The sequence below is a fragment of the Megascapheus bottae genome, chromosome 29 (assembly GCF_031878675.1).
Source record: "Megascapheus bottae isolate mThoBot1 chromosome 29, mThoBot2.hap1, whole genome shotgun sequence".
NCBI lineage: Eukaryota > Metazoa > Chordata > Mammalia > Rodentia > Geomyidae > Megascapheus > Megascapheus bottae.
The window spans coordinates 101,749-115,000 of NC_143537.1; the positions used below are offsets into that span (position 1 = coordinate 101,749).

Consider the following 13,252-nt stretch of genomic DNA (forward strand, 5'->3'; position numbering starts at 1 on the left):
CCTCCTGACTCCTGACTCGCTCTGTAAAGTACTTTGGATGTTTTTATATGGCAATAGGGAACAGGCTGAAAATAATAATACAGACTAACTCAAACTCCTCTCTCTTAAGTATATCCTTTGGGTAGCAGGCAGGAGTAATTATTCCGACACAAGGATAGTATCACTACCTTATAACTCTCTTCTCTTTGTTCATTTCCAAACATCTACATCTCGGCATTCCTGTTCTAGAAACAACATTCTCGGGTCCAGGCCCTGTTGATAAGAACTTTGGACCATTACGTTTACTGCCAGTACCTTCTCCTAGGTAGTTATCCCATATCCTCAGTTATCTTTTTCTGTTTCCACCCAGGCCACCTGACTTCTCTCCACTCAGATTTCACTTGTACCCAGGACTCTTCCCACCCTCTGTACATTTGATTTTGCAAAGAAAATTTTAAATCTTGCAGCTGCCAGCAGCTGTCTTGCCTTTGGAATAGTATGAAAATCATGAATGACAAGAAAGCACAAAGCATATGAGTGGGGCAGGCTTTTGAGGAGAGGGAAGCAGGTCCTGATGGGGCTTGATTGTCTGTGCTTATGAAGTCATGCATTTGCATGTGCACTCTCCCTATGTAGATAAAGAAATGTGGACCTGAACAGGCTTTACCACACTCTGATCAGTGTTCCCAATCTTCCATGCCTAGGACTGGGGCCATGGGGCTTAAGTAGGTATTTGTAAAACAGAGTGATTTGGCCACATCTTAGTTTAAAATCCTTTAATAACCAGGGTGTACCTTGTACTTCTCTTGGGTTTGGTACAGAAACTAATATGCAGTAGAGGGCACAAAGAAAATGCCTGTTAAGCCGTTGAATGAATACCTTTTGTAGATAAAAAGAACCTTCCTGGTCCAGCGTGTTGACAGACACAGTGGTGGCTCCTTGTTGACCCAGGTGATGGGCCACTGCACCAGATTACCATGAAATTGGTCATTTCCTAATGACCAATGACTAGGAGAGTCCGTTTAACCTCTGTCAAAGTTATACATCACTCTCTTCACTATAATGCTTCAGATGAACAAGTCTGTACACATATGCATACAGGGTAGGAACAACCTGAATATTCATTGTGGGAAACTTGTTAACTGAATTGTGACACATCTGTATGGTAGATGCCTAGCATCTGGTAGAATGCTGTTGTGAAGATTCTTACTACTGGGGAAGATACCATGAAGAGAGAAAAAGGTGGAAAGTGAATAATTTCCAAATAAAGTATAACTGTATATGAAGACAGCATAAGACAGCTCAATGAGAGAGTAGCTCTGAGCTTTGGAAATAGTATAGTGAAACTCCTACCACAAACTGCAAGAAACAGAAGAGGGAGGGAGAAGAGGAGGAAGAGCAGGGGGAGGAGGAACAGAAGGAGGAGGCAAAAGAGGAGGGAGAGGAGGTGGTGGAAGAGGAAGAGGAGGAGGAGATGGAGATGGAAACAGTCTGATGTGGGGAGATGTCAGCAGGATAGCAGAAGGCTAAAGAAGAGGGTAAATGAGGATGAATATGGTTGATATAATTTATTTGTATGATAAAAATAGAACACAATACAAGTAATGTGTGCAATTAAAATAAAAAAAGATAGCTGGGCCCCTGGTGGCTTGAGCTTGTGACCCTGGCTATTCAGGAGGCTGAGATCTAAGGAAAACAGTTCAGAGCCAGCCCAGGTATGGAGTATAGGAGATTCTTATCTCTTCAGTTAGTAAGCAAAAAGCCAGAAGTGAAGTTGTGCCTCAAATAGTAAAGTACTGACCTTGAGCAAAAAAATCTAAGGGACAATTCCAGGGTCCTTACTTCAAGCTCCATTAGTGACCACCCCCCCCACACACACACAAAGTGAAACTATGCAAAGTTAGTAAAAACATCACTTTACAAAATGTCAAGTACTATTTAGTCTGATGCATCAGAATGCACTTTATCTTTAGCATTTGTATGAGTGCATATGTGTGCATGCCAGAGACAGGCATCAACATCACCTGCGAATATTGTTCAGACTCTTGCCCTCAGGCCCCATTACACATAGACCTTTGCAGTCTGAATCTCTGGGATGGGTCTCTGTTCGTTTTTTGTTTGGTTGGCTTGGTTGATTGGGTTTTTTTTGTTGTTGTTTTGTTTTGCTGGTCTTGGGACTACAGCTCTGGACCTGGATACTATCTCTGAGCTTCTTTTACTCAAGGCTAAGACTACAGGAACCACAGCTCCACTTCCAGCTTTTTGTTGTTGTTTATAAAACTAACAATGACTCTGATGTCTGCCTGAGTTTGAGTACCAATGATAATGGCCTTTTTGAGCCTCTCCTTCCCTTGAACTTATCCATTTCTCTTCTCTAGGCCCTGATTCAACTGCCCCCATATATTTCTCAGTGTGATGAGGTACTGCAGTTCTTTGAGACAAGGCCTGAGGACCTGAATCCACCCAAAGAGTAAGTTTCCCTGTGAACTTTCCCAGATGGAACACTTACCACCCTCCCTCCTGCCAGTTTAGCCAGATTTACAAGGAACTACAGTCAAGCAGAGTGCCTGTAAAGGATAACTTCTGTTATCTTTTACACCCAGAATCACTTCCCTATCTTTAAGTAAAGGGAGGAGGAAGGGAGGGAGGGAGGAAAGGAAGAAAGAAAGAGAGACTGGTTAGTAAGGGCCTTTGAGTGACTTTTAAGCTCCAGGTAGAAGTCTCAGTTGAGTTCCGATTGTTGGTTTGACAGTGATGAAACTGCAGAGATGATCACTTACCAAGTTAAGGCTTGAAATGGAGACTGTGGGTCTTCCTAGCCAGTGTATAGGTGAGAACATGGTGGATTCCAGGCGGTATTCTTGGGGCCAGGCACTCCAAGCTTGTTACACAGATAATGTGGCCCATAAATCTCCCCATGCTGCTGATGCTGCTGAATTCAGAACCCCTGTTTCTGGATATATCTTGCTGCATTTTGCCTCGTCCGCTTTTCCAGGTGCTCAGAATGTACTCCCAACTTCTTAGGGTGTCAAGCTCCCTGCTCTCATCTGAAGATACCATGAAGTACTTGTAACTTATTGGTAAAATGAAGACTGTAAAATCAGATTAGACATTTCTCCAGAGAAGAAACACAAATGACCAATCAATATAACAAAAGATGCACAGCTTATTTGCTACGGGAAATATGAACCTGAACATAGATTTCTCAGATTTGCACCATTAGAATAGGCACCATCAATGGGGCGGTTCCTCAGAAGACTAAACATCGAGCTCCCCTAGAACCAGCAGTTCCACTCCTGGGAATTTACCCAAATGTCCAGAAACAAGGCAATACTAAATCTGCCAGTGCAACCATGCTCATTGCAGCATTATTTACCATATCTATGATATGGAACCAACTCAGATGTCCCTCAAAAGCCATGTGCATTTGGCCCTATAGGATGAGGCTAAGCAAAATGAACTTCAGGATAGGGAAATAATAGAGATATCCTTGTGGCTGTTGTTTTTTAATGCACTATGTGAAGTTATTTCTTTACTCTTTTGGGTTTCTTTTTCTTTTTTTTTCCCCCTTATGGTTTAATCGCCTATTGTTGCTATATTTAACTGTTGTATCTGCCCATCCACTGGTAAATAAAGAAAATGAGTTATATGAATATCAAAAAACATTATTCATCCATGAAAAAATAAATTGCTGACTCATTCTACCACATAAATGAATCTTAAAAACATGCTAACTGGAAGAATATTGATGCAAAAAATTCACCTATTGTTTGATACCATTTACATGAAATGATCACCAGTGTGCTAGAACACTTATCTGGTAAAGAGAAAATTAAGAGATAGTTTTTCTAGGAAGACTAGATTCCTGGGGTTTGCCTGAATTTCTTTCATTTGCTGACAAAATAGTAGGATGTCATAATCTAGTTCCTAATGGAAGATTTATGTCAATTCATAGCAAGCACTGACTCATTACTTTCTCTTTTCCTCCATCTTTCCTGTACAGAGAGCACATTGGAAAAAAGAAATCTGGTAAGAATATTTTCCATTTTCTTCACTCAGTATTTAGAATATTCTTACTCAGCATCTGCCCTATTCCAGGTGTTATGGAAACATAAGAATGTGTATGTATGGATGGAAGAATGAATGGATTAATAACAAGTAGATAGATGGGTAGATTGTTGGATAGGTGGGGCTACTGGTATTTGTTGATTCACTATTATCCCATCCTATGTCCCCCAAAAAGGATTTGAGCTTGTTTTATCCACTGCAAAAATTAGTATCTTTCCCTGAAGATACCTTAACGGAACAGGGAAATAGACATCTACATAACCATGCCACAGGGATTTGTTTGTACAAAGTTATATGGGAGGTTAGCACTCAGAGCAATCTTCTCAGGTGTTTCAGGGGTCAGAAGGAAGAGGCATGGGTCAAGCAAAGCAAGCAGAAGCTTTGCAGACAGCAAAGGGCATTTTAGGATGAGTAGATTTGGAGTAGCATCGGCCCGGCTTCTGTGCTCCTTCAGTGTGCTGGGTTGTGGTTAATGTGCTTCCCCAGTTGCCATGCGTGTTACCCTCCTGTCTTATTGTTCCCATTCTTCCTGTTATGAGGAAACACTATCTTTCTTCCTAATGATTTCTGGCCCATGGTCATACTTGTCTGGTGCTGTTTTTTCTTCCTGGGGACAGGGCCTGTGAGTAGCTTTATAGACACTAAAACCCTCCTGAAGGAGAGAGGAGAAGCTGGACCTCTTTGCCTTGAGATTGGAATTTATCTGGAATTGATGCCTACATTTGCTCAGCACGTACAGCCCTTCTTTCTGGTTTAATAAGCATTGGCCATACAAAAAAAATAGCATTGGCCATAGCCATAAAAACCTTCTAGTGCTGGGAATAGTTCTGAGTCCTGGAATAATCACATTTCTTACAAAAGGACAAAGGGAAGCTGCTACTCTTGGGTTGGTCACGGGATTCCTGGCTTTGAATGCGAAGACTTCTCTGGAAGAAGAGGGTGGGAAGGGGGAAGAGAGGGAAGAGGCAGCTCTGCTTTGTGAAACAAAAGTGTTGTTTGGAACAGGCTTAATGAGCAGACTTGTCTGGAAAGAGAGACACAGCTCTAATTTGTGGTAACCATGTTGACATCATCCACCTGCAATGATGGGGCACAGATTTATTTATAGTTCAGCTGGGGGGAAAAATAGCATCTTTTTTTTTTTTTCATTTGGACTAAAAATCCATGGTTGCCTTAATTGTATCTTATTTTATTGTGGGACTTGGGGCTTGAACTATGGGCCTAGGCGCTGTCCCTGAACTCTTCAGCTCAAGGCTACTGCCTCACCCCTGTGGCCGCAGTCCCACTCCTCGTTTTCTAGTGATTAATTGGAGATAAGAGTCTCACCTTCTTTAGTACTCGAGCTGGCTTTGAACTGAGATCATCAGATTTCAGCCTTCTGAGTAGCTAGGATTATAGGCGTGAGCCATCGCATACTGCACCTTAGTCTAATTCTTTTTTTTTAAATATTTTTTATTGTAATTAATAAAAGGGTTACATGATATTTGCCAGATAGAAAGTGCCTTAATTCACATACATTGATACCCTTTCACATGTCTTGGTACCCATTCCCTCCCCCCCACCCCCCTTAGTCTAATTCTTATGTGACCTTGGAACACAAACTTGATTTTCGAACTAACCTTTTTATGGAATTGTAAAGAGACTTATGATTAGCAGACTTAAACACTAAGCTTTCTACGACACAACTCTGAAAAAAGTTTGCCTGTCCTCAGCATTGCTTGCTTGTAACTGACTGGCTGGTCTTGCAGATTTTGGCTAATGGGGTCTCAAATTCTGCTCAGCCTGCAAGAAAAACATTTTCCCACCACAATTTAACAGAACATTGGATTTCTTAAGAAGCATCTTTCTTCTTGGCTTTTCTACCCTTTACTTACTAACATAACTAAAATAACTCTTGTTTATGGGTTATTTCAGCAAGCCTGGCAATGTAGTAAATTTCTGGAAGGAAAAGTCCACTGTTGTCTACTCATCATTTTAAAAATTAAAGACAGACCATCTTGAAAGAAAAACAAATGCACAGCTCGATAGCTTCTGTGGTGGCAGTACACTACTTGAAGGCTATTTTTAGCTGTTGAATGATATATATAAAAAAAACACCCTTCCAGTGCCAAATCCCCTTTCTCAAGACCTCTTCCTTCTCTCACATTTCCTTCTGAACTACATGATAGGTACTCCCTGACTACAAAACATTTTGTTCCATACTTGAAAACTCCTAGCTAGAACTTGGTTGCCTACCTCAGTCTTGAGATACTGTGATTGCTATGCTTTATATACAGGCTGCAATAACATACAACAATAGGGGTCTCTACAGGATGCCTAAATGCACTGAAGCAGCACCTGTTAGACCAAACAGACTCAGGGTCTTTTTTTTTTAACCAGTTCTAGTAAGTTGAGTATGTTGAGTAAAAATGAAGACAACTGACTCTAGAAGAAGTGGTGCTACAAAAAGAACTCTGTGCTCACTGCTGACCACTGTGTGGCAGAGAACTGCAATTTTAAAACCCCAGAGCAAGTCTTAGAGCAAGTGTCAGCCATGAGCCAGTGCCAGACCCAAGAGATCTAAACCCTGTACCTGTCTGCTCAGGTTCTGGCTTCAGGCCTCACAACCCCCTACTCATACTTTTTGCCACATTCTTTTGGCAGGTGGGACAGGAGAATTGGTGCAGAAATGAACAGGCTAGTCTATCCATCAGGATCCTGGAAATAACATCAGGGAATAACTGTGCCACTGTAGAGTATTAAAACTGGACAGACATATTGGTACTTGTCAGCACTGGATATTTCCAGGAGGAGGCCAGAGAGTTTTGTCTGGAGAAGTGGGGTTTGTGAAAGTCTGCACTTATCCTCTGTTCACTCTGACTGAGATTGAGCCTCAGTACCAGGTGAACAAGGCAGACACATGAAAGTATTTATCTAGCACCCATGTGTCTGGGTCTCAAGGACATAAAGGCAAATAAGATATTAAAATTATATTAGTACCTGTGGCTCACACCTGTAATCCTAGCTTCTTAGGAGGCTGAGATCTGAGAATCATGGTTCAAATCCAGCTTAAGAAGGAACATCTATGAGATGCTTAGCTTCAGTTAACTCTCCCCGACCAAAAAAAAAAAAAAAATGGAGCTATGGCTCAAGTGGTGGAGTATTAGTCTTGAGCACATAAGCTCAGGGACAATGCCTCGGCCCTGAGTTCAAGTGCCAGACTAGGCATTAAAAAATATATTTTGAGAATCTAGAGCGAATCATGTGGAGTGAGACAAGTCAAGACCAAAGGAACAAAAGGCGCATGGTCTCCTTAATATGTGGCTACTAGATCCAAACAGTACAAGAGCGAGAACTCAAAAGTTGCATACCCAATGCTATGGACATGGTATTGGAAATATAAACACAACTACATAGTCATAAAAACTTATGACTCTATAGACATAATGTTTTATTACATAGATTATTATGTATCTATGACATACAAACCCTCAGCCTAATTTTTATTATGTTCTAAAATCTAAGTGCCAGTGATTATATATAGAGATTCCTTTCTTGAATACTTGTTTGTTAAACACGTCATTTAAAATACGATGTAAAAATCAATGTTAATAAATTCTTTAATTTAAAAAAATAAAAAAAATATATTTTGAGAGTCTGTTAGGAAAGATAGGGAAAGTGAGGAAAGTCATTTTAATTCTCCCTAAGGTCAGTGTGAAGCTGATTTTAAAATATCCAGTTTTTTATTTAATTATTCACTGAGCCTTATTAGATTCCTCCATGATCTAGGCCAGGGATGGGCAAGCATTTTCTCTATTTCAGAAAGTAAATTTCATACTTTACAGGCAGCACAGTCTCTGTCACTATTATTATTAGTAGTAGTAGTTATTGTTTCTGTTTTCTGTCTTGTGCCAAATCTCCTCCTTCTCCATACAAAAAAATATTTTAAACATTCTTAGCACCTTGCACAGAAACAGCTCATAGAACTGTGAGGTCTATAGACAAGAGTGAATGCAGTGGTAGACAAGAGACAGAGTTCTTCCTGGGATCAGCCTTCTGTGCTATAGTAGAAAACTAGGCAATAACAAGACAAGTTAGATATACAATGTTTATTCACTTAAAAACAATACACTGTAGCAAGAGATCCACTGGTGAGGTAGAGCTCGCATTCCGGGAGGTATCACTTGAGCTGAGAGGAAGGGATAGAAGACACAGTAGAGACAGAGGGAGACGCTAATTCAAAGTTCCTTGCGAAAGGAACACATTAGGCATTGCTTCTTAAACAATTTAACTTTGTGACTTCCGCAGGTGGTCCAGGAGTACTACTTTATAGTAGCAGGATTGGCATCATGATGGCCAGAAAGTTGAGAAAGAAGGTGCATGAAACAAAGAGTCAGGAGCCTGCTTTCTCCAGCTCAGTCCCACCTTCTACTTCCTCACAACAATCCCATCGTGTTATGAATCCCTCGGGGGTCAATCCATTCATTAGATCACAGCCCTTAGGACTAATGGTCTCTAACAACTTTCATAGAAATACACAGATGGGTGTTTTACTGCCCCCCTGGCATCTGTCAGTCCAGTCAAGTTGACAGTTAAGATTAATCATCACAGGGGCCGGGAGTTTGGCCTAGTGGTTAAAGTGCTTGCCTAGCATGCATGAAGACCCGGGTTCGATTCCTCGGCACCACATGCATAGAAAAAAGCCAGAAATAGTGCTGAGGCTCAAGTGGAAGAGCTCTAGCCTTGAGAAAGTCCAAGGACAGTGCTCAGTCCCTGAGCTCAAGCCCAGGACTGGAAAAAAAAATTAAAAAAAAAAAAAAGATTAATCATCACATAACTCAAGCTATAGAACACCCCAGAAGACCGGGAAAGCATGATCAGGAAGAGCCACGGCCTGGGCATAGCATTACTGAGCTTTGCACCCTGGCTTCAGTGTGGAGGACAGACTGGAAGGGCAGGACAGAGCCTCCTTGCAGAGAAGATAGGAGTGCGGCTCAGTGATAAAGTGCTTCCTTAGTGGCACCAGGGCCCTATGCATGCCAGTATTCGGCACTGTCTGCTAATCTAACCGTGGCTCAGTCGTCTCCTTTTGGGGGTGTCAAAACACATATACCTCTTTTGGGGGGTGAGGAGGATAGGGCTTGAACCCAGGGCCAGAGTGCTGTCCTGAGCTTCTTTGCTTAAGGCTAACACTTTACCACTTGAGCCACAGCTCCACTTCTGGCTTTTTGGTGGTGAATTGGAGATCAGAATTTCCATAGGCTTTTCTACCTGGGATGGTTTCGAACCACCGCCCTCAGATCTCAGCCTCCTCAGTAGTTAGGATTACAGGCATTCTATGAATGGCAGCCATGTTTGCTATAAAAGATGTAAATCTTACCTTGTCATCTGGCTCTTACAACCCTTAAGTGACTTTCTAATTCAAGACTGAAAATAGGTAAGCCCTGATGGCCTTGCGTGATAGACCTCTGCCCCCCTGTGATACCTCTTACTGCTGCTTTTCCTTCCACAATGCTGGTCTCCAGCCACCGGGCCTTCTCCCAGCACTCAGAGGTCCACCTCTTCCCCAGGGTAGAGTCAGTTTGCTTCAGACTTAAACAGCTGCCTTAAGTGTCTACGTTCTGCCACTTCTTTAGGATGTCTTGCTGACCACTCATTGACTACAGTTTTGCCCAGACTGCTCATTTTCTGTCCCCGCATCCTGCTGTTTCCAGCAATCTACTTTGTCACAAACTTGATTATTCATGCAATTGCGTATGATTCTGTCTCCCTAAGTAGCTTGAGTTACTTGAGGCTATGTGTCATATGACCCACATCCTCACTTAGGTGCCATAGATACAGAAACAGATCAAACAGATGACACCTAGCCTAGTAACTCAGAACCCATAGTGTTTATACCAAATATGCATTTGGTAAACTGCAGTATGAGTGAGTGGATGCATGAAAGAATGCAGAGACAAGGCACCCTTGAGATGGAATGTCCCTGTCAACTTGTCTCCTGCCTCCTGCACCTCCACCCATGGGACATGTGATTGTATTTGTCATCCACAGGGAGTGACCTAACGTCAGTGGACCCCATGGTCCTGGAGCAGTATGTGGTGGTGGCAGACTACCAGAAGCAGGAGAGCTCAGAGATCAGCCTCAGTGTGGGGCAGGTTGTGGACATCATCGAGAAGAATGAGTCAGGTAGAGATCTGAATCGTGGCCCTTCTCCCTGCAGTGTCACCAAGACCCTTGGTGCAGAGGCCCATGGAAAGCAGACCAGCCGGGCTGGTCTTCCCAGATACTCTTCTAGCAGCTGCTTCTGTTTGATCACAAGGCTAAAATAGATGTGTGGTCACAACTCACCAGCACCCTCTGGTGTCACATGCCGCTGATTGGTCCCAGTGTTCATGTTTCCTAAGTATTCCTTCTAGTCTTCAGGTCCTAGGAGATGCAGAGTCAAGTGGTCCATGGGAAACATGCTTCTGATTTCTTCTGTTATTCATGGGAATCCCCAAGAAGGTCCTCCAGGAGCCAGCCTGTCACCTCAGTCTCCCCGAGAGCTGATGTAGGCCCAGCCTGCCTGCACTGGGAGGTTTCAGCTGGGGCAAGGATCTTGGAGGGAGGAGTCAGGGGATGGATTCGTATCGTCTCCTCCACCTGCCTGTCATCCCAGGTGCTGCTGGTGGGAGAATACAGTGACGGAGCCACAGAGCCACCGCCTAGATTCCACCTGCACTTCACATTGCACAGTGGGCTAGACGGGTTCATTTCTTTGACCATCAGTTTCCACACACGCACACACACGCACACACACACACACACACACACACACACACACACACACACACACACAAAAGCTACTCAGGTTTAAATGAGACACTATAGAGAAAGAGCCTAAGCCTGCTTGGCACATACTAAGCACCAAGCCCTGCATCATTTGTGGAGTCTCCTGATTGGTATAGTGTAACAACGTCTTATAGCATTGGCATTGTGTCAGGTATTATACAAGAGGTAATAGAGACTACTTAAAACATCCAGGCAGAAAGTGAACTATGCATCTTGTGGGTAGGACAGGAGAGAATGAGGGAAGGGACAACCTTGTCCCCAAAGAAGTGTACTCATTACAGCCATTAAGAAATAGTTTTAAAAGCCAAAACATATAGGAGGAATGCATAGGCTTTATGCAAACACCTCACCATTTGGTATGTGTGTACTTGGAAATCTCAAGGCTTAAGCACAGGGCCTGGGTGTGGCCCTGAGCTTTTGTGCTCAAGGAGAGCATGCTACCACATAAGCCACAGCTCCACTTATGGCTTTGTTGGTGGCTAATTGAAGATAGGAGTCTCACAGATTTTCTTGCCCAGGCTGGCTTTGAATTGCAGTCCTCGGGTCTCAGCCTTCTGAGTAGCTGGGATTACAGGTGAGAGCTCCTACACCACGTCATAGAAAAGATTTTGCTTTGCTCAGGATAGTCCTTGACTACGTCTCCCACCCCTTCCACAGGATGACTATGGGTTCATCACTTCAGCCCAGGCCTCACGCTGATCCCACTAACATCTCTCTGTACCCCCATCTCTGCAGGTTGGTGGTTTGTCAGCACCGCTGAAGAGCAAGGCTGGGTCCCTGCGACCTGCCTTGAAGGGCAGGATGGCCTGCAGGATGAGTTCTCCCTCCAGCCTGAGGAAGGTAGGAAGAGGTCCACCTTGACCCACTAGGTCACCTAGACTGCTCAGCATACTCAGAGTTGTCTCTTGACTAGTCCCTGCCCTGTAGCCTCTGTTTCTCCCTGGCTCAGAATGTAAGGACAGGCCATGGATCATGGCTGCAGAGCAATCCCACACTTTCTTAGGGGACCTTGGGAGTTACCCAAGTTGAGCCTGGCCATGGCCCTCCTCAGCTTGTACCACTGTCTTCAGCCACTGCCAGTACCTTAACTATTCCTCCCTTGCCCAAGACCCAAACTGTTCCTGGTTCACTGGTGGGCATTTGACTCCATCTGTTTAAAGATGTCCACTCCTTCTGTGGATGCAAATGGTTCTACCTGAGTCTCTCACACACACAAACTTTATTTTCCCCACAGCCTGTCCCCACAGGTGTCCCGAATGGTGATCCCTGAGGTTCCAGCAATTAGTGTTGCTGGGCCAACCCTCCCCAAAAGGTCCTAAAACTGAAGTATATATGCATGAGGAATTCTTCACATGTTATAGAGTCAAACATAAATTTGAATCTCAATTGTGCATTGTGCCTTACATTGCTTGAATGATTTGGGGCTAGCGATATAATCTTTCTAAAGCTCAGCCTCTTCATCTGAAAGAGGAAATGGTTATATATCATGGGATTAAGAAAAGTTAAAAACATTCATGCAAAGAACCTAGAATAACAAATAACAAAGAGCCAGTGGCAAACTAGCTCTTATGTAGGCTTGAGTGCGTGGGGCTTTCAGTGGACTGTTTTGAGAAAGCACAAAGCCGCTTTAAGTAAATGTAGATCAGCAAAAAGGGCAAGAGAAGGGGGATATTCCTAAATTCAAAGATTAGGAAAAAGACTGCATATGGTTTTGAGTTCAGCTGCATTGTAGCCAACAGTCCTCAGAGTTGGTCGACTCCAGGTTTTGAGGCCTGGCATGCATAGACATGCCACAGAACCAGTTCAGATTTAAGGGAGGTGCAATGCTATATGGAAACAGAACTCCCTTAGACAGTCTATGCTGCCTCCAAAGGCAGGCCGGCAGGCAGGCAGGCAGGCTAAGAAAGTACTGAGTCTTGCTGAGAGCTACAGAGCTAAAGGCTGGGTTTGGAGGTCTCTCTTGTTGCCTCTTTATAGCCTTGCTAAGAATCAAGTTAGGTCTAATGGCTGCCTCCTCACTCAAGCTTCTGGTTAATACTCACACACTTGTCCTTTTCCTGAGATATTGGGGCTTGGAATTAACTCAGAAGTATTACTCTTCTAAGGGAGACATGAGTTTAGTGTCCCCCTGGCCTCAAGACCCTGTGAGGGCTCTGCTCTCATCTCTGCCTTCTGCCCTCCTCCACATGCTGTCCATCCAAGACTCCTGGAGGTACTGGTCTCTGCCCCAGCCTGCGGGCCGCCGCCGGACCCTAGGAGACTTGTATGCCATCAACTGGTGTCAAGGTGCCTACCTCCCAGTTTTCTTTCCATTTCTGCTAAAAGTCAGGTCCTTGCCTCTGCATGAGCCCTTGCTGTGGGACTGCCCTTGCCTGTTGCATGTGAGAAACATGGT

The 13,252-nt window shown here is 43.6% G+C and overlaps 1 protein-coding gene across 2 annotated transcripts in view; it reads left to right on the forward strand.

The window, feature by feature from the left end:
- Positions 1–13,252, forward strand: part of Sh3pxd2b (SH3 and PX domains 2B) — a 66,882-nt gene that overhangs the window by 36,526 nt on the left and 17,104 nt on the right. Inside the window, exons 5-9 of one of the 2 annotated variants that reach the window (XM_090321210.1) lie at positions 2,358–2,449; positions 3,983–4,008; positions 10,078–10,212; positions 11,593–11,697; positions 13,060–13,143. In XM_090321210.1, the coding sequence (XP_090177336.1) occupies positions 2,358–2,449; positions 3,983–4,008; positions 10,078–10,212; positions 11,593–11,697; positions 13,060–13,143 (442 nt within the window). The remainder of the gene's footprint in view (positions 1–2,357; positions 2,450–3,982; positions 4,009–10,077; positions 10,213–11,592; positions 11,698–13,059; positions 13,144–13,252) is intronic. The other variant, XM_090321211.1, reaches the window with a different exon arrangement.